The following is a 26,820-nucleotide window of genomic DNA, read 5'->3' on the forward strand; positions in this document are numbered from 1 at the left end:
ACAAAAGCTAACATTTATATAGTGCTTACTATGTTCCAGGCACTATATTAAGCACTTTACAATTATTATCTCATTTGCTATTATGATCCTTATTTTACAGATGAGGAAACTGAGGCAAACAGAGGTGAAGTGACTTGCCCAGGGTCACATAGGTAGTAAGTGCTTGAGTCCAAATTTGATCTCAGATCTTCCTAACTCCAGGTCCAGCTCTCTATCCTTTGTACCATCTAGCTACCCCTAATGGGCAGCCCACCTGTATATTAGGTACTAAAAGTCTCCTAGTGAAGTCTAGATGGACATTTGTGGAAAGTGTTGTTTAAGGGATTCTTGGTCAGTTATAAGTTAAAGTGGCCTCTGGCGTCCTCTTAACTCCAATTCTTAAACAGCTTAAATGCTTCTCTGAGGAGCCAATTAAGGTGAAAAGAAAGCCAACTCTTGCAGAAGAAATAGCAGTTTCTTAATCTTTAGTAATGGGTTGGATGAGAATGAGCAGTGTTACTAATTACTGTTCAGCTGGAAGGCAGACTGAACCTCATCCAATAATGATAAGTCATAGAATGGCAAACGTGATGAAGGATATGTGACCTCGGTATACAAATGACAAGTGAACGTCTGTCTCCTGGTTTAGTTAGATGTTCTCCTGCACTTGCTTAGTTCAGAGGATCCTATATCTAGACCTGCCTGGAACCTCAGAAGCCATTAGTCAACCCACTTCATTTTACAGTTGAGGAAAGTGAGGCAAAAGGAGGTTAAGTGAATTGTCCAAGGTCACATACAGGTGACCTTGTATCACAGGCAGGATTTGAACCCAGATTCTCTGACTCCAGCACAGCACTCTTTCCACTGTATAAGGTGTAGCCTCAGCATGGAGGACAAGCAAGAATGTGCTAAACCACAAACAGAATCCCTCTGATGCTTGGAGCCAGAATAATGACCATCTCACCAAGCCCAAGTGCCTGCTCTTTTTAATTTTGCAGCATCTCCCCGATCTTGAGTAACACGCTGGTGCTAGTTACCCTAAGAGCCTTTGTTCAGAGGTGAGCCAAATGCAATAAAAGGATGAGCAGTGTGGGTCAAGAACAAAACCAAAAAAAAAAAAAAGATGATTGTGCCATGGATTTTATGAGTTCTGCACAAGAATGTGCCACTTGCCCTGGTTTTAACACACTCTCAATTTTCCTGTAAAATGAAAACATCTTCACTCCCATAAACCAGTGACATGAACTAATGGCCCAGCATTTGCAAAGCATAGTACTTTCGAGAAAGATGAGCACACCTTTTCTGCTGTGCCCTTTGGTTAGTGTCCTCGAGCACTAATTCTGCCTCTTTCATGGAGATAGATTGGTAATTTAGTGCCTCTCAGACAAGCTCAAGGAATCTATGGTAATCGAGAGAGGATATCTGTGAGTATTTTAGGCAAAATGAGATGGAAAAGAAAGGGCGACTTCTGTTGGAAAATGCATTACGTTGTGCTCCGAGACTTGTTTTATTTCCAGCCACAAGAGAGCAGAGAGGGATTGTTATTCCCTGCAGTAAACAGGAACATGGAGCAAAGCAGGGTTATGATAAGCAAATCTACTAGCCCATTCTAAGAATAATAGCTGTTGTTGAAAGGCTTAGAATATCTTCTTAGGTCTCCATGCTGTCTCAGGAGTTTCAAGAATTTGTAGACTATATGCTCTTTAAGAGTAAGGAGAATTAATTTAAAAAAAAAAAAGAGTAGGGAACATTTATTTTTGTCATTTTTATGTTCAGAGTCCAATACACAGTAGCCACAAAATAAACATGTTTAAATGAATTGAACCCATCACAGAGACTTCTTCTTAAATGATGTATAAGGGAAATGCACTATCATAATCTCTTGAAATAATGTCTTTGCCCCAGCATTAGAAGTATAATCATAAAGAATAAAGAAAAGGTGGAAAGAGCTTCCTTAGCCTAGTTTTTCCTATTCTGTTCCCTGTTGGTTTTTAGTTTTGGTTTTTTTAAGTTACCTAGACATTCTGATTTACGTACGTGGGCAGTTGTTTTATCTATTTGAAGTGCTTACCCTCTCTGAAAACAAGAAAAAAGTGATCTCAAGCAATTTACTAGCACTTAAAAAAAGTCTCAGACCAGTGATTTCCTTAGTATATGAAGTTTCCAGGGAGAAATCCCCTTTACTGATGGAACTGGCCTGTAACATACATCTTAAAGAGTTGCCTTGGACACTACCAGGTTACATGATTGGTCCAGGATCCTGTAGAGAATATATGTCTTTTTTTTTTTAGACAATTGGGGTTAAGTGACTTGCCCAGAGTCACACAGCTAGAAGTGTTATGTGGTCTGAGGGCGGATTTGAACTCAGGTCCTCCTAACTTCAGGGCCAGTGCTCTATCCACTGTACCACCTAGCTGCCCTGAGAATATATGTCAAAGCCTGGTCTTGAACCCATGAAAGATGTAGCATAAAGAGTTGAAATTTGGCCTTCTATGCTGGGTTCTTCTAAGACCAAATCCAGATTGAGTTTGGTTTTCCCAAATAGGAATCAAAGCTTAAGACCTCCAAAAACAGCAAGGGAACTAGGCAGCTAATCCATGGTTCATCTGAGTGTTCATCTAAGTTCACCTTTATTAAGAAAGCCTACAAAACACTAATGAGTTCATTGACACAAAATGCTCTAGTTCGATGGGGACGGGGGAAACGTTGTCTTTGGGGTCAGAGGACCTGGGTTTATATCCCACCTCTGATACTTACTACCTCTATAGTTTCCTTATCTGTAGAATGACATTACATAGACTAGAAAGCTTATAAGGACCCTTCGGCCTCTTGATATGTTAACCTATGAGCCTTGAACCAGACCATCTAGTTATTTCACATAACTAATGACTGGCTGTAGTTATAAAGCTGTTACCTTTTGAAAATTATAAAGAAGGAGACTTGGAAGGAAAAATGATGAGATGGGTTAAATCTTTAGTAAGATAATATGAAAGAGTAGGTGGAATACCCATAATAAAAACAAAGAAAGTATTCTGGTTTTGAATTGAGGGTTTGTACCAGGTACGATGCATGCCTGTAATCTCTGGTGTGGTAGGAGGCTGAGGCTGGCGGATCCTTTGAGTTCCGAAGCTGTGAGTTGAAAAAGTCCTGTTGGGTGGCCGCACTAAGTGCCTACAATGAGTCAGGAGCCCCTGAAAGAAAAGGATCACCAGGCCTCCTAAGGAAGGGCAAACCAACCCAAATTGGAAAAACAAAATGTTCACATTCATCAGGTTGAAACTTCCACGTGGATCAGGATTGGGATCAGGCTTGTGAGTGGCCACTGAATTTCTAGCCTGGGTGAAGGAGGGATTCCCAGTCTTTTAGAAAAAGTGGATTTAGGGTCTGCCGGAGTGAAGTACACAGGATACATGGTCTCAACCTCTTAAGCAGTTTGATAGAAATATCACTAGCACCATTGCAATAAGAAGCCTTCACTCCCTCACCCCAACCCAAGCAGCCGTGAAACTTACTGAGACTGCCATGATGTACCCACCAAGTCCTTAAGGCATCACCACATTCCTGAAAACAAGCTGGTCCTTGGCATTTAGATCGATTCTAATCTCTTCCTTCTCCCTTACCTCTTCCTCCACCTCCAGAGCCTTACTAAGACTGGTGACTGATGGAATGGGCATAGAACTTTAATAAAAATCTCAGAAGTGACCCAGGCAGGCCCTTTGGCATGCTATCAGCCCCACCTTTAATACGTAATTTCTTATAATCCTTAAATTACATGTATGTCTGCATCTGCCATGGCCATTCCAGATAACAGTTCTCATTGGGCACTCCCCACATCCATCACAAAAGTCTCCGAAGTGTTAAGATTTAGAAATATGAATGATGCCCCCCTCCCTTTTCATCTCATAATTCTCCTGTTACTCTTAGAGTCCTAATGAAAGGGCCCATGCATTTTTTTGGTAATTTTTTTATTGTAAACTTAAATACAAAATAAGAAAAGGAAAAAGAAACAAAATTGAATGCAAAATAAGAAAAGAAAAAAATTGCCCTGTACACAGCACAACATGAGAGGATTCAGAATATAAAGCAATAAATTTCCATTTCAAGAAAGCCTATATAATAAATACTACACATTGTGTTCAGAACTATCCTTCTTTTCTTTACTTCCTTGTAGATTTAATTTTGTTCTCTGCTGTGCACTTTTTACTTTTTTCTTTTTTTCCCACTTCCTCCTCCCCCTCCCCCAAGAAGGCTGCAATTAATATTAGATAGATAGATAGACAGACACATACATATATAGACATACATACATATAGATAGATTTCTATAATCATATACATTCATATACATCTATGCAAAATTGTACTATACTTGTTTGGGGCCATACATTTATAAAATCCTCGAGGGCAAGAACTATTGTCTTTGGATGTGTGTAGAAGCTTCATAATAAATGTGTGCTAAATGAAGGAAGGAATCATTCTGAATTACCCAGTTCCCACCTAACTAGGTTTCCATAAAACAGGATATCATAGGATTAATGCTTGATGGTGCAAGGCAGAAAGAGCCAAGAAACAGCTCCTCAACTGGCCTCCACTGAGAAGGGGGGAAACAGATGACCCAACATACTAAAGCTATGATCTGTCCATATGGCTGTATTTGTTTGGGGAAATGTATGCTTCGATGAAGGTCAGTCATGATCAAAATCAGGAAAAGTATTTCTGCCAGAGTTGGGGCACAGATGCTTCCACTTGTGCCGAAAGCAGAAACTTCTGAAACAGCCTTCTGCAACAGATGGTTTTGTAGCTTATCCCCAAGCAAAGAGCACTGAAGCAATCCGGTGCCGGGGAGATACATGAGTTATGATGTCACAGCTGTTGGCTTATCCTTGGAGTCCTGAATGGATTATCTCTGGCTTGCTGGGCCTGTGTATTATTAAAATTGTAGTCATTTCCCCGAACAGCAGCAGCCTTCTCATAGATCATGATGATAACCCCCATTTACACAAACCTTTAAAGTGGGCAGAGTTTTTCTCACAACCACTCTGTAAGGTAGGGAGTGCAAGGAATATTAACCCCTTTTACAGTTAAGGAAACTGAGCTCCAGAGTGACTTGTCCAAGGCCACAAAGCTGTTTTGTGACAAAGTCAGGACTCAAACCTGTTGTCTCCTGCCTCCTTAATTAGAAAGTTTTCATACTGTACCAAGAATTGGGATACACAGTGTTTTGAGAAAGAGCTAGGCCTGATGACTGCGTGTCCTTTATTTGGCACTGTGCATTTTAGGGTCTTTGCCAGGCACCGTAGGAGGGCAGATGGCGTTGTTTCTAAGTTCTCTATATCAGTGATTTAATACGGATGTTATTTTTTTCTCTTCCAAAGCTTAGTTATTCTCTGAAGTGTTAAATCTTTGATGGCAGCTGAGGAGTCATTAAAATGTCAGTAAAAATTAAACGATCTTCCTTCTCCCTTCTCCCCCCTGCAAAGGCCAAGAGACATGAGTCATTCTCTGGAGGACATCGAGGTCTAAGCCCTCTGCTTATTGTAGATAACAAAAATATCGTCATCTGTCTGAAACCTTTCTCCAGGGCATTCAAAGAACTTCCAATAATCCTTACAATACTCCTGTGTGTTGATGAATGATGGATAGTGATCTCCCCTACCTGCAGATGAAGAAACTGAGGTGCAGCAGTTAAATGACTTTCCCTCATCACACAGCACAGCAGGTAGTAGATCTGATTGAAGAGCCCTGGAATATTGGCTCAGAATCTAGAAAATGCACTGCTGAATCCTTCTGCTTCCCAGTGGTATCCAGATACAGTTCACCTTGCAGTCTGATAGCCTCCCCATCCCTCACCTGATGGGGATCGCAGATGGAGGAGTCAGTCCATGCAGATCTTTCTGCCTGTGTACAAGTAGCCCTCAGGTTATGTAAAGGACCATGTCTGATTCAGTTCTGTGTGACACTTACACCTGATATCTCTTAAGGTTCAAGGCGTGAGGTCACTCAGTATATCCCTAAATCCTGTGCTAGTGAGGATTACCCAGTGCCCCCGGAACTGGGATTTCTCTCTGTGGCTCAGAGCTCTGAAAGCCACATTCTATCCCCAGTGCCTTGCATACATAAATGAATCTGTGACCTCTGCAATGTAGATATTCCCTTCCCACTGCAGATTGCAACTTCTCCTCACCTTCTGGGTTTGCAGAGTACAATAGAAGTTGTGGCTGTTGTTGCATCTTCTTCATCATCATCATTATTATCATCATCATGTGTGATCTTTATATCTTTGTCTATTTCCTTTCATTAATTCTCCTTTGAGGATCTCCTTAACATACTGGAAACCTTCTGGACCCCTTTACACTCTGGTCATGTCTATGGGTCTCCTTCTTAGAATAATTTTCTTAAATGCATAAAGTAAAATATATAGGATAACAAAGGAAATTGATTACATAGGAATAAAATCAAAATATTTTTTAAGTTCACAGACCCCAGTTTAAGAACCCCTCGCTCTTTTAACTTCATATCATCATGTGTCTAGTGCCCGAAGGAACTCCAAAGGCCATCTAGTCTAATTTCTTCAATTTACAGATGAGGAAATTGAGGCCTAGGGAAATTAGGTGACTTGGCCAAGGTCACACAGGTCAAAGGTAGAATTTGAACCCAGGTCCTCTGAATCAGAGCAGATTTTTTTTTCCACCCTTTCACACTGCCTTCTAACATTTCTTAAATGCATGTCTTAGGCACTGAGGCCATTCATTCCTCGGATGCACACCCTACAGGACCAGCCTAGTATTTCTTTCTAATTGTACGTATTATTAATAATGTCTCATGCAACTTCTTGTGCATGTATATCATCACTGAGTATGTTTTATTAATTGCTTATACCCAGCAAGTATATTTCCATAGTTCTTTGGGGCACCTGCAGTACGTGTTCCTCCTCCCAGAAGTCATGCTCATGCGATATGGCGTGGAGATGACAGCGGGTCCTTGTGCTAGTGGAGTAAAAGCTAGGGCAGAGTATGTGCTAGAAAGGCTTTCTGATATGAGCCTGAGACAGGTTCTTTCTTCAGCCTACAGGCCAGCCTAGCTAAAAGCCAAGTGGCTTATCACTCGCAGGCTAACCCCTTAGTGATGATATAAAGAGGAAGAACAAAAATAGTAAGACCTACTAACATTTATGTGGTATTTTAAGGTATAAAAAAGTTATGTATGTGTATATATGTGTATATATATGTATATATATACACACACACACATACATATATATATATATATATATGTGTATATATATAAAATCTCATTCCTCACAGCCCTGCAAGATAGATTTTATATATATATATATTTTTTGGGGGGGGGGAGAAGAGCTAGGCAATAAGGTTAAGTGACTTGCCCAGGGTCACACAGCTAGTATCTATCAAGTGTCTGAGGCCAAATTTGAATTCAGGTCCTCCTGACTCCAGGGCTGGTGCTCTACCCACTGCACTACCTAGCTGCCCTGATAGATGATATTATCACACTGATTTTATAAATTAGCCTTTATTTGAGAAGTGCTGTATATATATTATCCCATCTGATCTTCACAGCTCCCCTGTGAAGATTATCCACATTTTACAGGTATGAAAACTGAGGTAGACAGAGATTAAGTGACTCATCCAGAGTCACACAGCTATTAAGAGCCTAAGGCAGGATTCTAACCCAGGCCTTCCTGAGTCCACTGTGCCACCTAACTGCATCATTAATTGATTCATTTTTTAATCCAGTGATCCATGAAACAGATCTTGTTCTTTTTTTTTCATTTGCACAGATCTAAAATTTCATTCATTTAGGGAATCCTGGGGAAAGAAATTAGGAGAGGAAAGTAGATCAGCACCTGTTTCACAACTTATAGTGTAAGAGAGTTGCCAAGAGCGCTAAGAGGTTGAATCATTTGGCTGGGGTCACAAAGGCCGGACTTGAATTCATGTCTTCCTAACCTTCTCTATGCACTACATGCTCCCCCTCACATGATAGACACTTAATAAAAACCTTGCACTTAGTAGGCACCTAATAAAAGTTTATTGAATTAAATTGCTAGCTCCTTTTGCCTGCTGCACCCTTTTCCCCGTCACCACGTTTGTCATTCCAGAATAAAGGGACAAAGCTGAGGTCCCAGTTCTCCAAAACTGAGCTCAGAACTCCAGTAAATTCGGAACATTTCAGGTGGTATCATTAAGTGTGGAACAGCTTCGATGACACTTTGTGCACCCATAGTAACTGCACTCATATTCACTTCAGACAAAACGCTTTGTCTCTGCCCAGCACTCCTACTGGGCAGGAGTGGTTCAGAGAGTCCAGTGTAGACTAACATTAGAGTCAGTCCGTCATTCTGGTTCTGTGAGCCGTACTTCCTTCTACCTCTTGTCGGCCCTGAGTAAAGTCTGATGGCCTGTGCTTTGGTGTTCTGCCTGGTGGGAACTTGCCAGCATTAGTCGTCACCCCATGAAAAACTTTTCAAAGGCACTCTGAAAGAAGTAATTAGACAGTATTTAAAAGTAATTGCCAACTTAAAAAGTAATTGCTAATTTCCTGGACCTCCTCATGGCAACTTTCTGTTTTATCTCATATCAGCTGCAGGAATTTACAAAAGAGGGAGGAAAAGATCAGGCACAGTATTTTTGTTGTTGATGCAATGTGAATTAGTTGTCTACTGAAGAAAATGGTAACAAATGTTTAGGACTGTTGGTTTTGTCCTAGCACTTAAAAAGAAAAAAAAAGTTGAATGCAGTTTGTTCCCTGAAATCCTTTCACAATGAAGACTATTATCAAAAACATTTTCCCAAAGAAAGTCAGTAACTTCACAGGTGCAGATTAAACAGAGAATGGAATATTCCTTAAGACCCGGAAATCTTAAAAATTTTGGAATGCTGAGGGGTGATCTCTAAGCATAGCTGTTTAAAACTGTTTCAGATGGTGTTGCCATTGAAAAGTAAACAGGTGTGAGAAATTGAAAACCTTGCTATCCTCTGGATTTGGTGTTAGGTGAAAGCATTGTTCTTTCTATGAATCTTTTAAAATACTGAACACTCTGGCTTCATGTTGGCTCTGATTTCTTTTAGGATCTTTCCTAGTTCATTTAGACTGTATTTTCATTCAGGCCCCACAATACCTCCATAGATGACTTGGTTCCCATTCTCATATACTTGCTTTGTCTCTGGAATTTGCTTTGGCCATGTATATTTTATCTCTCAAGTAAGATGGCAAGATTTCTGGTGAGATGACCAAATGAATAGTTGTCTAAATCCATTGCCTCTAAACAGCAAGAGAGGCACCAAATAAAGTGGAGAAACAATAGTAAAAGTGTGAGGTAAGCAATCCTCACAAAGAAAACCTCAGGGAAAATTAAACAGAAAAGAGGTCCTTGAAAAATGAATATTCTGAGCAAAAAGTAAAACTGGAGAAAGAAACAATATTTGAAAAACAACCCTAGATCCCCAGAAATGAGAATAAAATAATCACAAGAACTAGAAGAGTGATTTAGTAGCTCAAAAATATATAAAAAATAAAGAAACATATAAGGAAGAAAATTACAATACTTAAAGAAGAATTAGAAAAGACAAATGAGAAATTTGACATATTAGAACAGATGGTTGAGATCCTAATAAGGCAGTAAACACTCTTGAATAGAGAAAGGCAGATAAAAAAACACAAAAATAAATAGATGGAACCATGATTCTAACAATTTAATGGCTCTGTGAATGTGGCAATTTAAGTAATGCAAATCATAGCCCATCCTGGGCAACTCTTTCCCATGTCCTCCTGTAAATTCACTACCAGGCACTATGTGCTGGGGCCTTCTTCACATTCTTTTGATGTCATGTGGATTCAGTGAAATCAGCAGCTGTCCATTAGTTATCTATCCCACATCCTTGCCACTTGACCAGCCCAGCTTTTTCCCATGCATGTGTTTTGGGTTTTAGTATAAAATTCCCAACTCTGTTTTCCTGTGTAATTCCTTAAGTTTTCATGTATTACAGCCTGCTTACATCCACGATGCCTTGTCCTTTGCCTTTCTGTTGGCCCTCAACTTTCTCTTCAGAATCTGTAGTATTCCAATGCTGATAGCCATACAATAGCAGCAGAAGAATATGGGTGCTTAAAAAAAAAAGTTGCGTCTTTGGTTTAGGGAGAAGCATGGGGTCACTAAAAGAATTATGAACTTTTTCAAGGGCAAACAAGCCTCCTTTCTTCTTGTACAATTCTGGGTATAACTCATTGTCCTTTTGCAGTTTCTTTCCAAATATATGAATCGTAGTCTGCGCACAAGGCATTCTTTATCCTCTTTGTTTTTCCTGTGTAGACAATTAGGATGAAAAACTCTTATTTTGGGGAGGGGGCATGTTTGTATTTAATTTAAGATACCTTGTAGTGTTCAAGCATGATGTCACCTCTGACAGAACATCTAGAGGACTTGACCATCAACTAGAAATCTGCACTGGGTCCCTGAAAGAGCACTGAACTTGATTGTTCAAATACATCATTTACTACCCGTGTGATATTTAAACTTACTGGACCTCAGTTTCCTCACCTGGAAATGAGTCAGGGCTCGATGAGATGACTTCTGAAGTCCCTTCCTGCAGTAAATCTATGGTCTTATGATCCTCCATAACTCAGATAATTCCCTTTGGTGATCATGCATCTGCTGGCAATATTAAGAATCAGATGGTCATCAGACAGCTTTCTCCTGAGTTCATGTGATATCACTACCTACCAGTTAGTCATTTCAAACTGATTGTCCTGAAGACATCTTCACCTTACTATATCAGAAGCAATGCTGACCTCTTCCCCACAAGCCACTGCCCCTGTTCCAAACTGCCTTTATTTTGGTGTGGCCACCATTCTTCCAGATTCATGATCTCAGTGTTTTTCTCAGCTCCTCTGTCTCCCTCATCAACATAGCTTCTCTTTTGCCAAAGCTTGCCTTTTGTACTTCTACCACATCTCTTGCAATATTCTTCTACAATAACACAGGCATGGCCTTCATTCAGGCCTATATCACTTCTTTCCTAGATTAAGTCAATAGCCTTTTATGAGATTTCTTTTCCTCAAGTTGCTTCCATCCCAATTCATTCCCTTGCAACTGTTGTAATGATTTTCCTTAATTATTTTATTATTTGTTGGAATTCTTTTCCATCTGACCATGTGGGCCCCATTGCAGTAAAGTACAGCAGCTCCTTATTGCCTATAGAATCCGCTATAATAAACTCCTACGTTTATCTTTAAAGTCCTTCAGAATCTGGTGCTGGCCTGTCTTTGCAGCCTCATTTCTTATACATTTCTCCTGTTACTACCATATTTGGTTCAGCCAAACTGGCCTCTCTGTTTCTCACACAGAACATTCCCATCTCCCATCTTTCTGTGTTTGCACTGGTTATCCCCCATGTTTGTAATGTATTCCATCCTCACCTCTACCTCATAGAATCTCTGTCTTTCCTCAAGACCACCTTCTACACATAGCTTTCCTGAACCCACAACTGTTAGGGTTCACAACTGTTAGAGCCTTCAATCCCTAATTATCTTGCATTAAACTACTTTGTATTTATTCCATATAGTACATGTATAATATATGTAGTATATATTCTATATATATGTGTGTGTGTGGTGTATATAGTATAGTTATATGTTGTCTTCCTGATAAAGTGTAAACTTGAGAACAGAATTGTTTCAATTTTTTCTTTTTTGCCCACCATAGTACCTGGCACATAGTAGAAATTTCTAGTTGGTGGCTCCACAGAAAGAGTTTCTGCCAAAAGGCCATCCTCCAACACAGGTGTGTGTATAATTGAGCTGAACTGTTAACAATGCACTATGAAATTGTAGCAATGAAGCCACGGCCCACTTCAGCCTCCAAAGTCTGCCCTTGGACCTCAGCTCTATCCTCTCTCACCCCAGTTTCAGTTTCACCCACTAGTTCCATTTCTAACAGTTCAAAAACCATTTATTTAATAATACATTAATAGATTTTTGCTGGGAATGAAAGTCAAGTTCGCTGGCCTATAGTTTGAATAATTAAGTTTCTTTTTGAAGTTTGGACATTCACTCATCTTCAGCCTTGCAGAACCTCTCTAATTCACTACAATCTTAAACCCTTTATACTCCCTGAATTTACAGATGAGGACTTTGCAACCTTGAGAAGTTAATTGACTTCCTAAGGTCACGCAGCAAGAAGGTGATAAACAACACAACTGGCTCCTGACTCCGAAGTCCAACGTGCTTCCTTCCTAGAATACAAATTACCTCCCATCTAGAAGAACTTAAGCCTCAATCTCACCTTTCTTGCTATCAATCCTAGGACCAAAAAGTCAGTTCTGAGGCAGCTAAGTGGTGCAGTGGATAGAGCACCAGCCCTGGAGTCAGGAGGATCTGAGTTCAAATTTGGCCTCAGACACTTGAAACTTACTAGCTTTGTGACCCTGAGAAGTCACTAAACCCCAATAGCCTTACAAAAAATAAAGTCAATTCCCCAGCCCTGGCCATACCAAGGTCTCCCAGACGAATAAAGATCTATAAAGACTTCTAGAGACAGAATCCACAGCACTCCTGGAATCCATTTCAATATCTAACAAATACAGTATCAGGAAATTTTTTCATAGTCTCTTCTAGACTCCTTCATGAAATACCACCACCTATTAGTTATTTCTCTAAGCATGCAAGGAGCTTAATCATGCTCCTTTTATATGATTTCAGTCTTCTGGGGCTTCCTGCCCCCATTTGCAGCAGCTGACATGCCAAAACTTCACTCAGTGAAGGCCACAATTCTCTAATATCCTGGAATCTCAGTGCAGTGTGAGAAGCTAAGTGACTCTGGCCTCATTAAATTAAGCTAAAATGGCAGAGGAGAATTACATGCTTAAAAAAAAAACCACACAAAATGATGGATTAATATTATACCTTGATATAACAAATTGTGACACAGGGTAGAAGCATTAAACCAATTAGCAGCTTGTTACATTGCTTCAGCTCAGAACAGAACAGAGGACTGATACTTTAACAAATGGCATTTGTCATAGGTCTTGTGGTAGAAAGTTTCCGTTCTGGTATCATGACATGCATTCATTTAACAAAAATAGGAACCGACCCAAATCCTGTCCAAAGAGGGTGTAGTCGCAGGATTATAGATATGAATCTTAAAGGGACCTCAGAGGAAACTGAGGCCCAGAAAAGTAAATGACTTACCCAAGGTCACACAGTAAACAACAGAGCCGAGATTTAAACCTAGGGCCTCACTCCAATCCAAAGCATTTTACCACAATCATTTCTGACTTGCTCTACAGTGGAAAGAATATTGGACATGATGTCAGGAGACATGAGTTTAAGTTCCAACTCTGACACTCTGTGACCTTGGACAAATCACTTCACTGCCCTAAGCATCAATTTCATTACCTGTAAAATGGGGATAAGGTCATTCCCTGAGCCTTCCTCACAGGATAGGAATCACAGGAGGGAGCTCAAAACTCATCTAGTCCAATTCCTTCACTTTGCAGATGAGGAAATTGAGGTCCAAGGAGTTAAAGTTCCTTACCAAAGGCCAGTTAATCAACAAGCATTTATTAAGCACCTACTGTGTGCCAGGGACTGGAAATACAAATACAAAAATGATATGGTGCCAGCTCTCAAGGAGCTAACATTCTAATAAAGGAAAACAACATGTTTGTGTGTAAGTAAATACAAGTTTCAGACGAGATATATACTCAATGACTGGGGGAAATGAAACTTTAACAGAAAGAACACGTTGGTAGCAACTCATATTCTAGGTCTAGGGATTTGTCCATGCTGCCATGTTGTCTTTGATTATGAGAATAGGGAGAAAAAAAAGAATATAACATCCTTTGTACCTATAAAGTGCTATATAAATTGAACTATAATATATAATATATTGAACCATAACATATAATATTTATATATATATATTATATGTAGTACTTATGTGCCAGAAACTATGCTAAATACTTTATAATTATTATTTCATTTGATCCTCACAACAACCCTGGGAGGCAAGGCTATATTATCCCCATTTTATGGATGAGGAAACTGAGGCAAACAGGGGAAAGTCACAGTTCTCTAATATCATGGAATTTCAGCACAGTGTGAGAAACTAAGTGAGGCCTCATTAAATTAAGCTGAACTCAAGTCTTCCTGACTCCAGCCTGGCTCTTTATCCGCTGTCCCACCAAGCTAGAGAAGACTTGGAAGGGGGAAGGGCGTAATTGCTTTTTCAATTATTTGAAGGGCTATCCTATGGAAGAAAGATTAGACTAAAGATTGCCTAAATTCCTTGAAATTGCCGAATGATTATTTAAATTGTATTTTTAAAAGCTAAATTTTTGGAAAATAATTATGCTAATGAATTCGTTCTTAAGAGCTGGCAATCATCAGTCATGCCATTTAAGACTTTTTTTTTCCTTTTCTTTTCTTAATGTTGCCTTTCTATCTATCAGTCTGGATGATCCTCCCCCTAGGGTGGGTGAGTGAATGTTTGAGCATGTCAGCAGCAAAGTAAATGTCATGAGACTGGGGACATGGATGGAGGAAAGGAAGGCGAGTTAGATCAGCAGATTACTTGTATATTTTTCTCTGTATAGTAGAGCAGGGAGAAAAATACCCCACCGTTATTGCCATTTTAAATAATCAGAATCTGCCCTCAGGGGATCAGTCCTGTTCCTTTGTCTGATTAACATCAGCCTCCTAAGCTGTGATCCCATATCTGGCTGAGCCCACTGAAACTGACAGATGTGGACAAAGTGACTTCTGTCCGCCAGGTGTGGGCAAAGGCCAGATCCAGGTCAGAGTTCCAAGGGCATGGTGGAACACGTCAGATATTTTAAATTAGCTTTCACTAGTATTCCTGAGGAAGGGAAGAGCAGGCAGCCATAAAAGTGCTTTCCCTTTAGGCCTCATTATTTACAGACAGATTCAGCATGTGGATCTAACTTGCCTGTCACCTCCTCTGTAGCTGGTGGCCTAACCCTGCCTTCCCAAGCTGTGAATAAGAATTCACTCCTTTTTAAAATGCTGGGCAGGCCTTGGGAGTAGAGTTTTGTTTTGTTTTCTGTTTGTTTTTAGTAAAACTTCTCCTGGGATCCCAGGAACTGCCTTAAAGAACAGTGGGGATAAGCATTAAGAAAGGATGACGAGGAATCCGTACTTTGGTTTTTGTTGTTAATGTTCAGTTGTTCAGTCGTGTCTGACTCTTTGTGACCCCTTTTGGGGTTTTCTTGGCAAAGACACTGGAGAGGTTTGCCATTTCCTTCTCCAGCTCGTTTTACAGGTGAGGAAACTGAGGCAAACAGGGTTAAGTGACTTGCCTAGGGTAACACAGCTAGTAAGTGTCTGAGGCTGAATTTGAACTCAAGTCTTACTGACTCAGGGACTGGTGTTCTATCCACTGCGCCACCTACTGGCCCTTTGTTGTTAATACAGCTTCCTAAAGATACTGAGTGACATCGAGCAAGTATAAATAACACTTTGTTTATGCATCGGTGGAATGGGTTTAATAGCTTGCCAGCAGATGCTGGATCCTCAGATGAAAGGCCACTGTATGAATTTTTTGGTTTGTGTTTTCATTAGTAATAGCAACATTCCATATGCTGTGAGGTGGAAATTGTATCCGTAGGGACCACATGTGATTTTAAAACCCATGCGGTGCGTTCATGTCAGTTGCTAATCTGTTCCCATAAATGCGTTTTTGCTGCTTTGAAAGGTACCCTGAGACCATCAAATCAGTCAAGTCGGCCCTCAGGACACAGGGGGAGTTTTAATACCCATCTAAGTTATTGTTTCTCAGTTGCATGCTTGATTTCCTGAGCAATGCACTGTATACTTGCCCCAGTAATTCATAGCAAAGAACTGAACCATGTAGCCAGTCTGTGAGCAGCCCTGTGATCTGGTAAGACACAACCCCCCCCCACCTCCCCTTTTTCTGTCTGCTTCTTCCCATCACTGATTCCTTATCCTTTTGCTGATAAAACCAAAGGTTGATATTTATGCTCACATGCTGCTTTTGAAAAAGAAAAAAGAAAAAAAAAGATGGAACATAAGAAAAACTCAACTGTCTGGAGTTAAACCAAGAGTGAGCTCTTCAGGGTTGACCTTTTTGTCAAAGTAACTTAATGCAGTTATGTCATCCTTCCAAGATACATTATTTTATTGTTTTGCTGGGAACTTTTGCTGTCAGAAAAGTGTACTTTGGGGAGAATGAAACGTTAAGCTCTTATTACCATTAAGTGTTTACATTCCCTTGATGAGGTAAGTGCTAGACAGAATAAACATACAACACAGCCCTTGCCCTCTAGAAGCTTGACTCAACATAGCACAAGCCCAGGGGGTCTGACATTGAAAGCCCCTCAGCGGAAGGCTGTTGTCTTCACTAAGGGTTCTTAGCATCTATGATGCATAGATTGAGAGCTTGAAGGGACCAAAGGACCTTAGAAACCATCTGGTCCAATCTTCTCGCTTTATAGGTGAGGAAACAGAGGTTAAGTGATTTACCCAAGGTCCACAAACAGGTAGTGGCAAGACCAATGTTTGATACTTTGTCATCTGATTCCAGATATCATGCCCTTTCCACTCCAAGATAGGCTACTATGAAGAATCAATTATACAATGTCTACAAAGTAATTTGTAAACTATAAAACACTAGTAATGGCAGTATATATAAATGTTAGTGGGGGAGGTTTTAAACTAAAAATACTTTTTAAGTTTATCACTTTTTTGTCAGTGACTGGTTTGGAGGTTTGTAAGTAGTATTTGAGCTAAGTACACTATATGAGGACAGATAAATGAAGGAACCAGGATTAGAAATTTTAAGTTATCAGTAAAGAGAGTTCATGGAATCCTAGATTTAAAGCTGGAAAGGAACTAGTCTTAACTCCTCCTCATTTTATATATGAAGAAAGTAAAGTGTAGAGAGAAGTAACTTCCTAAGATTTAGGGCTTGAATGTACCTTAGAAATCACTTAGTTAATCAGTCATTTAGTAGGTACTGTTACTATCTCATTTTACAGATGAAGAAACAGAGGCAAATAGAGGTTAAGAGGCAGCTAGGTGATTCAATGGATAGAGCACTTGACTTTGAGTCAAGAAGACTCTGGCCTTAGACACTTACTAGTTATGTGACTCTGGATGAGTCACTTAATCTCTGTCTGACTCAATTTCCTCATTTAAAATGGGAATAATAATAATAGCATGTATCTCTCAGGGTTGTTGGATGGATAAAAGTGAGATGACATTTTTAAAGTGCTTTGCAAACTTTAAAGCACTATATAAATGCTAGCTATTATTGAGTGACCTGCCTGGGGTCATACAGTTAGTAAGTTTTTGAGGTCAAATTTTAATTCAGACATCCCTCACTTCAGGTGCAGCACTCTATCCCCTGAATTACCTGGATACACAAAGTGCAGACTTCAGGAAGATTATACTATAGAATAGCATGACTCAGTAGGACACAGTCGATGTGTTTATGATATCCAAGGTTTATCATCTGAAAGCCATTGTCCTCAATAAAGGCTCTTACCATCATAGGGTCATAGATTTAGAAGTAGAATGGAGTGAGGGACCTTAGAGATTACTTGATCCAACCTTCTTACTTTATCAGTGAGGAAACTGCGGTCCAGAAAGATATTGACTTGACTTGTCCAAGGTTAGATAGAGACACCAATAGAGCTGAGATTCTAAGCCAGATCCTCATTACAGAGCTAGAACTCTTTCCATTATATTAACTCACATTTCTGCCCAATGACCCATAGGTAGTGAGTAATAGAGTCAAAACTCGAACTTCAGTCCTATGACTCTAAATATATTGCCCATATCAACACACTATGGCCACCTCTTAAGTAGAATAGAGCTATGGAGTACCTTAAAAAAAAAGGGCAGTCTTTAATGCCAAACTGAAGAGGTTGCACTTCGTCTAATGAATAACAGAAGGCTTCTTGCAATTTCATAAGTAGAGTGTAATGGGAAAACTGAATTTCTGGAAGAATAATCAGACCCCAACACGCAGGTTGTCAGAGGGGAAAAAAGCATCTGGAAGAGAGAAGAACAGGGTTATTACAGTACTTTACTAATTCTATTTTAAAGGGAAAAAAACACTCATTGACTCTATGGATGTGGGTATATGAGCAAAGAAAAAGTTATAAGTTTTGGACCTGAAAGTTAAGGAGACTAGGGAAATCACTGACAAAAAAGAATCCACTGAAAAATCAGAAGAGCCACTCTAGGAAAAGTATAAGGAGGGCTAGAAAGGAAAGTGGTTTTAGGCATTCTGATTTTGAGATAGTGGTAGGATAGCCAAATGGAAATATCTTACAGTCAGACAACTAGCATTTATTTATAAGCTTCTAGAATAAGGGGATAAATTAAGATCAGAAATATATATTTGGAATTTATTAAAACGAAGATGGTTACTGAATCCAAAAAAGTAGATGAGCTCTCCGAGGATAGGTACCTGGAAGAGTAGCAAGACAGGAGGCTAGAGAGAAAGATAACCACTCATTCAGTATGTCATAAAGGCAGTTCTCAATTATGAATTGAAATAGATGATCTCTGAGGTCACTTCCAACTCTGAGATTCTAGGATTTTTGGTACTTGAGGGAAACTATTAGTTAGGGAGTAGAAAGAGGAAGAGGACCGGTGTAAGAGATAACATCGTAGAGGTTGGAAAACCAGAAGAGTATACTAACAAACAGGAGATGAGAGATATTCAAGAAAAAGGATGGTCAAAAAGGGAAAAATAACTATTGCATTTTCCAATAGATGATTGATAACAGCACAGTTTCAGGAGAGATTGTCTCCTTATTGGGCCATGAAAAGTACATAGGAAGCTAAAAAGTTGTTTTAAAAAATGATAGCAAAGGATATCAGCCTGTCGTTGAAAGGGTTCAGCTATGAAAAGAAGGAAACAAATGACAATAATAGAAAGGGGTAAGAGTTTTACATTTGTTTTAAGACTGGGAAGACCCAAATATGTTTGGTGGTGTCTTTGAAAAAAAATCTAGCATACAGATTGAAGATTCCAGAGATTAAAGATAAAGGCAGAAGCAGTGTGCCTCAGAAAATAAGAATGGGTGAAATCTCAAATGCAGGGGAAGAGCTAGCTTTAGGGAGAAAGGAGTACAACTCTTCCTCTGAAGGCACAGGGAAGAGGAAAAGGATCACTGCGGTGAGCGGTTTTTTTTGGTTGTTTTTGTTGTTGTTGTTGTTGTTGTTTAAAAGGCACCATAGGGTGGAGCCAAGATGGAGGAATAAAGCAGTGACTCACCCACACTCTCCCAAATTCTCCTCTGAACAACTTTAAAATAACACCTTACAATGAATTCTAGAGTGGCAGAGCCAACAAAAGCACAGGGTGAAAGAATTTTCCACCCCAAGACAGCTTACAAGATTGACAGGAAAGGTCTGTCTCAGTGTGCTGAGAGTGGGATACAGTCCAGCTCAGGTTGTGCCAGCGTAGGCCACAACCCAGCAAGGCAGCAACAGCCTTGTGGTGGCTTCCATGGCTCTCAGCTCACAGATAGTGATGGGCTGGACAACTGGTCAGAAGGAGATTAAAGGGGACATTTTGCTGGCACTGGGAGCAGGACTCTGTTGCATTATCTATACATGGTTCTGGGTCCCAGTCCCAAGTTGAGGAAGAAAAACACTTGTGCACCATAGAGCATGAGGCTCCAGGAGTACCAGGAGCTCTGCTCACAGTTGCAGGGCAGAGAAGAATGCTTGTAGTCACTCCCAAGCCAGGACTTAGAACATACTACTTAGAACATAGCACTTTGGAAGAACTAGTTCTAAATAAAGCAGCATGAAAAACCTGAAACCAAGAACAGTGCCCTCTCTACCCCAGAAGCAGAGCCCAACTTTAAGATGAAGTTAAAAGTCAAGAAATGGACTAGAAAAATGAGCAAACAACAAAAAAGAACTTGACCATAGAAAGTTAAGATGGTGACAGGGAAGATCAAAACACAAACTCAGAAAAAGATAACAAAGTAAAAGCTGCTACATTCAAAGCATCCAAGAAAAATGTGAATTGGTCTTAGGCCCCAAAAGAATTCCTGAAACAGCTCAAAACAGATTTTAAAACTCAAATAAGAGAGGTAGAGGGTGAAATGGGAAAAGAAATGACAGTTATGATGCAAGAAAATCATGAAAAAAGAGTCAACACCTTAATTAAGGGGGTGCAAAAAATTACTGAAGGAAATAACACCTTAAAAAAAACAGAATAGGTCAAATGATAAAAGAACCACAAAAATTCACTGAAGAGAAAAAAATGCCTTAAAAAGGAGAATTGGCCAAATGGAAAAAAAAGTACAAAAATTCACTAAAGAGAAGAATTCCTTAAAAAGCAGATTTGGCCAAATGGAAAAGGAGGTACAAAAGCTCAGTAAAGAAAATAATTCTTTAAAATTTAGAATTGGACAAGTAGAAGCTAATGACCCCATCAAATATGAAGGTATGATAAAAACAAAATCAAAAGAATGCAAAAATAGAAGAAAATGTGTGATAATATCTCACTGGAAAAAACTGACTAGGAAAATAGATAGAGGAGAGAAAATTTAAGAATTATTGAACTACCTGAAAGCCATGATTAAAAAAAAAGAGCCTGGACATCAAATTTGAAAAAATTATCTAGGAATATTGTTCTGATATCCTAGAAGCAGAGGGTAAAATAGAAATTGAAAGAATCTATCTATCCCCTCCTGAAAGATATCTCAAAATGAAAACTCAGAGTAATATTATAGCCAGTTCCAGAACTCCTAGGCCAAGTAGAAAATATTGCCAGGATCATCACCAATCATCTTCACTTATGTCTTGACACTGGACTCCAGTGACTCTGGCAGAGAGAGTGAGGCTGATGACTTTGTGTCTCTGCTTCACTTAAATCCACTTGACTCACTCGCAAGTCAAGACATCACTTGGTGATGTCATTGGTTCTCTTCAAGAATGAAGCATGAACAACAACAAATAATATTGCAAGCAGCCAGAATGAAACAATTCAAATATCATAGAGCCACAATCAAAATAATTCAAGATTTAGCAGCTTCTACATTAAGGGACCGCAGGGCTAGGAATATGATATTCCAGAGGGCAAAGGAGCTAGGATTACAACCAAGAATCACCTGTTCAGCAAAACAGAATAATCCATCAGGGAAAATTGAACATTTAGCAAAATAGAAGACTTTCAAACATTTCTGATGAAAAGACCAAAGCTGAATAGAAAATATTGACTTTTATATTCAAGATTTAAGAAAAGCATAAAAGAGATAAACAGGAAAGATTAATCATAAGGAATTCAGTAATGCATACCCTTTGACCCAGCAATACCACTACTAGTTTTGTATCCATGAGGTATAAAAAAAGAGGAAAAGGACCCATATGTACCAAAAATACTCATAGCTCTTTTTGTGGTGGCAAAGAATTGGAAAATTGAGGGGTTGCCCATCAATTAGGGAACAGCTGAACAAGTTGTGGTATATGGTTGTGATGGACACTATATATTGTGCTATAAGAAGTGATGAGCAGGATGCTTTCAGAAAAACTTGGAAAGACTTAGCGTGAACTGATGCAAAGTGAAGTTGAACAGAGCCAGGAGAAGCATATACATAGTAACAGCAATATTGTAGGATGATCAGCTGTGAATGACTTGTACAGTAATCCAAGACAATTCCAAAGGACTTACGATGAAAAATGCTGTTCACCTCCAGAGAAAGAACTGATGGAGTCTGAATTCAAATTGAAGTATACTTTTTTTTAACTTTCTTTATTCTTTGAGGGTTTTTTAAAATCTGTTTTCTTTCACAAAGTGACTAATATGGAAAAAAGTTTTGCATGACTCCACATGTATACCCTATTTCAAATTGCTTGGCTTTTTAATGAGGGGGAAGGGAAGGGAGGAAAGGAGAGGACTTAGAATTCAAAATCCTAAAAACTATTGTTAAAAATTGTTTTTAGATGTAAATGGGAAAAATAAAATATTAAAAAATAATGTTTCTGGGCTTTGAGGCAAGAAAAAGGAATATAACAAAAATAGGAGTGCAGTTGTTAGACAGTCTCCATTTTTCATAGTGAAGGAGGATGTTGACTGTCCATCCTAATCAAGATTAGGTCAGGGATTAGGATCTAGTGGAAAAAATGTCATTTAATATGGAACATTTTCCACGGTCATCATTTTTCTGATTTTTGCTCCTTTCTTAGGTATCAACAGGAAAGTTGTTTATTCCCTGGCAGACTCAGCAGGAGGGTACTTCTCAGTGGACAGCTCCTCAGGCATTATCATCTTGGAACAGCCACTGGATCGAGAGCTGCAGTCATCGTATAACATCAGTGTGAAGGCATCAGACCAGAGCATCCTCAAGGTGCTGTCTTCCCTGGCCACGGTCACCATCACTGTTTTGGACATTAATGACAACCCTCCTGTGTTTGAAAGAAGAGATTATCTTGTTACAGTACCAGAAGATACATCCCCAGGCACAGAAGTCCTTGCCGTGTTTGCCACGAGCAAAGACATTGGTACAAATGCTGAAATAACTTATCTCATCCGATCTGGGAATGAACGAGGGAAATTCAAGATTAACCCAAAGACAGGTGAGTAAAACAGCAACTGGATGCTCCAAAGCTTCTGTCAGTCAGGCCTGAAAGCCAGCACAAAAAAAAAATGCTATGTGGTTCTGGTCTCTCCAGTTTGGGTGGTTCCCAGTTGCCCTTAAGAGTTATACTCATAAAAAAAAAAGAGTTATACTCATGACTAAGGATTCCAAGAATTTCTCCAGAAAGTGTTTCCCTCTCATCAATCAATACTCATTTATTAATCTTCTACTACTAATCATAGTTCCTCTCCAACATCTAGAGTAATTTGTGACATTATTTACAGCATAGGTATATGGAGCAAAAGACAAAGGTTCAGAGAAGCCCTGGGGTATTTATTCCTCACAGTCATCTGCTTAATGACAAAGCACCGCAGGTAAAGACCGTAGCCAGGAAAACAGGTTTAGAGAGAATGCTAATGAGCAATAATCATAATAGTCACACCTTGTGTTTTACAACATTCTCCAAAGCACTTTGGCATCTGTTATTCCATTTCATTGTCCCAACAATCCTGTGAAGTTGGACGGACATTACTGTCCCTATTTTGCAGGTAAAGCAATTGAAAAACAGAGAGGTTAATTGATTTCCCTGAAAGCACTCATCACAGAAACACAGAAATAAAAGCAGTGGGTCTTCTAGCCCCCAGCCTAGTGCTCTTTTTAGTAGACATATTGCCTCTGCAGAAGCCATTACTCTTCCAGCTCTCCTATTGGAAACTGGTCATTATCTCCAATTAAAATATGAGCCAGCCACAGGAGTGATCTGTCAGCTGATTTTATGCTTCCTCAATTCCACAGCATTTAGTAAGAAAGGAGGGAGAACCATATGGCCTAACCCAGCCCTTGCAAATAGTTTTCATAAACCATTAAGGCCGCAGAAGTTCTATTTAGTTTGCAAAATTTGCATCAATAGCCAACACACACTTTGCCCAGTATGAACTCTTCCCATACATCCTCAGCCCTGTCCTGTTCAACACTGCTGTCAGCACCTTGGATAAAGAAGGCAGGCACATCCACTTCACACAAAATAAGTGGGAGAGAGGGGATAGCAAGTAGTTTGAATGACAGAATCAAAACTTCAGAAAGTTCTTTTGATGTGAAAGAAGCACAAAAACTAACAAGATGAAATTACTAAAGAGAAATGTGAAGTCTTATATTTATATTCAAAAGCTCAATAGTACAAGTGCAGGATAGGGAAAACCTAGCTTAATATCACTTCATCTGAAAAAGGTGGAGCTTTGACATGAATGCTAGGTCAACATAAGTCAACAATATCATTCACCCACCAAAAAATGGATGTGCCTTCAGCAACACTGATAAAATGATAATGTCCAGAAGCGGAAGACACTGGGTGTTGAAGGCAATGGATGTGGAATATAAGCTCTGATAGCTTCTTGAATCCGGGGGCTTTTCATTACAACTGGAAAAATCTTGAGTATGGGTCCGACAATATGTCTGTCATCCAAGGACCAGTGTAGTTAAGAGAGGAAGTTCCTCACCAGTAGTTCTCTCTTCGAATGAAATAATGAAATAATAGGTCAGATCAAAAGCAGAACACCACCCAGTTGGCTGGGAGGAGGATGAGCTTGGAGGCCACAAAAACTCAAAGATCAGTCCCTTAGTTGTAGAGCGGTTATGATCTGTGTCAATGGAAGAAATGTGGTTCAGATGAAATTGCAGATCCTTGAAATAATGAAGAAGTGTCCAAAATTCTAGAGGTGAAAATCCCACTCTATTCTGTGCTAGTCAAATGACTCTGGAGCATCGGGTTCCATTCTAAGTGTTACTTTTTAAAAAGAACCATGGACACATCTGAGCACTTGCTGAGAAGGATAACCAGAATGGTGAGAAGTCATGTAAGAATAGTTGAGGAAGTTAGTAGTGTTTAGCCTGGAGAAGAAAAATTGAGGGGATATCATGATAGCTCTCTACTAATATTCAAAGAGCTTTCATATGGAACAAGGATTAGATGTATTCTGTTTCCCTCTAGAAAGTGTAACTGAGACTAATGAATGGAAATTTCAGGGAGAGATGTTGACTTAATCAAAGTGAGGATTTCTTCACATGCAGCACTGCTCAACTGTGGAAGTGGCTGCCTTAGAGAGTGATGAGCTCCCCAGCACTAAAATTATTTAAGTAGAGACTAGATTGCCACTTGTCCAAGATGTTATAGAGGGAATTATAGCATGGGACAGGGTGTCAGTCCAAACAACCTTCAAGAATCCTTTTAGCTCTTACTATTTCTTCCTGTAATTATCCCTGTTTTCTGAAGATTGTTAGATTTGGAGAATATGTCCATCCTGTAGGAAATACTGTTTGCCTAAAAACATATTGCTATGACAACCATGCCAAAAATAAACAGGAGAGGCAGGCTACATTGCATCATTTTCTTCACCCTTGCATCTTCATTTCATTGGAAACTGTACAGGAGCCAATTTTTATTTTCATGGTGAGTCAAAATAATAATAGCTAATAATAACAATAATAAATACTTACATATCACTTTAAAGTTTGCAAAGGGTTTCCATATATATTGTTTCACTAAAGCTTTAGCTGGCTAACCTAGAGCAGGAGGCTAGTGACCTTATAAATAGCCATGAGAAATAGAATGACTTGAGACCTATTTTGAAACTTGTAGTGTTTTTCTCCAAGGTAAGGGAAGGGTCTCGCCAATATAAATAAGATCCGCCATGGGGATGGACTCCTTTTATTTAGAAGTCAGCTTTCCCACTAGAGTGTAATGAGGTGAAGGCTGAGTGCAGACTCCTACCACGTTCACTGCTCACTAGGCACACACACACACACACACACACCTCCTCATCACTAGAGGAGTAAGTGTGTTAGTCATGATAGGTTAGCAAAGGGGGTACCTATAGGAAGAAGGACTGTACTAGGCAGAAAGAATTACTCCTACCAGCAATGATTCTGCATTGCAATCACCTCTTTCAGTTAAAGCCCATTATTTAAAATTAAAGTGTTTGGGGGGGTGCGGTCCACATACATTTAGGTGTTCATTAATTCCAACTTGTAGGCTAATGACCATTGCATTTAAATGCCAGGGGAAATGGTTAAATATTGCTTAAATTTTGTTATTTGACAGTTAGGGCAGGAGACTTAATAAAGCACTAAGTGTGATAATTATCAAGGAAACTTAATTAGAGAACTAAAAAACTGTAGCATCTTTATTTACAGAGAAGAGTTATGGTTTTCATTTTATAACAGGGCCGTTTTCTGTATTGCTTTATAATTGAGCTGTAGGAACCATGGTGACCAAACATAGGAAAGAATTGTAGATGTCATCCAGCCCAACCCCCTTATTTTGCAAATGAGGAAACTGAGGCCCAGAGGAGTGAAGTGATTTGCCCAAAGTCACACAGCTAGAAACAAAGTAGCAGGACTGATATTCAAAATCAAGAAGGCCACCTATCCCTGACTATAATCTTGATTGCATGAGGGTGGAGAATGCTAGTTTTAATGCACTCCAAAATGAGAGAACTCAGTTTGAGTTATAAAAGTCTATTGAAATGTCTGATTCTTCAATGGAAATTTTTTAAATGATTCAGTGTTCTGGTTGATGGACAGCTGTGCGATGATTGACAGTACTAAGTAGGCTTTCAGTATATTTTTGCAGGGACCTTAAATAAATGGGTTATTGAATACTCACCATTTTTGGCTAAAGATAACAAAAATAATATTTACAATGATAATTGCATGTCTGCCCATTTTTTTAAAATCAAATCTAAAACTCCTCATTTTTCTCCAAAGGAGGGATTTCTGTCATTGAGGCCCTGGATTATGAAATGTGCAAAGATTTTTATCTCGTGGTGGAAGCCAAAGACGGGGGTACCCCAGCCCTCAGTGCCGTGGCCACAGTGAACATCAACCTTACCGATGTGAATGACAATGCACCAACATTTAACCAGGAGGTCTACAGTGCAGTCATCAGTGAAGACGCTTCCATCGGGGACTCAGTCATTGTGGTGGGTACATTTGGTCAGTTTGGTCCTGATGTGCAGGGCCAAATTAAGGCAGAATGGTGAAGTCGAAGTTTGTCTCTAATGCCCTCCCGTGGTCTCTTTTAAGTGACATTCTTTTCCCTGGGTTCTCTCTAGAGACCAAACATACCCCCCTCCCCGGTACCTTTCAGTCTTATTTTCCACTGGGAAGGAGTTGATAAACTACTTCAGACTGAGATCTAAATGACTGATAATAGTTTAAAGGATAACTCACATTTTAATAGT

At 39.5% G+C, this 26,820-nt stretch overlaps 1 protein-coding gene across 2 annotated transcripts in view; it reads left to right on the top strand.

The window, feature by feature from the left end:
- The window catches only part of FAT3 (FAT atypical cadherin 3), a 544,819-nt gene that overhangs the window by 456,912 nt on the left and 61,087 nt on the right, over nucleotides 1-26,820 (top strand). For both annotated transcript variants that reach the window (XM_027849349.1, XM_027849350.1), the window contains exons 13-14: nucleotides 22,191-22,580; nucleotides 26,345-26,559. In XM_027849349.1, coding sequence (XP_027705150.1) covers nucleotides 22,191-22,580; nucleotides 26,345-26,559 — 605 coding nt within the window. The remainder of the gene's footprint in view (nucleotides 1-22,190; nucleotides 22,581-26,344; nucleotides 26,560-26,820) is intronic.

The sequence above is a fragment of the Vombatus ursinus genome, unplaced genomic scaffold (assembly GCF_900497805.2).
Source record: "Vombatus ursinus unplaced genomic scaffold, bare-nosed wombat genome assembly UNPS02007344.1, whole genome shotgun sequence".
In the NCBI taxonomy this organism is placed as follows: Eukaryota; Metazoa; Chordata; class Mammalia; order Diprotodontia; family Vombatidae; genus Vombatus; species Vombatus ursinus.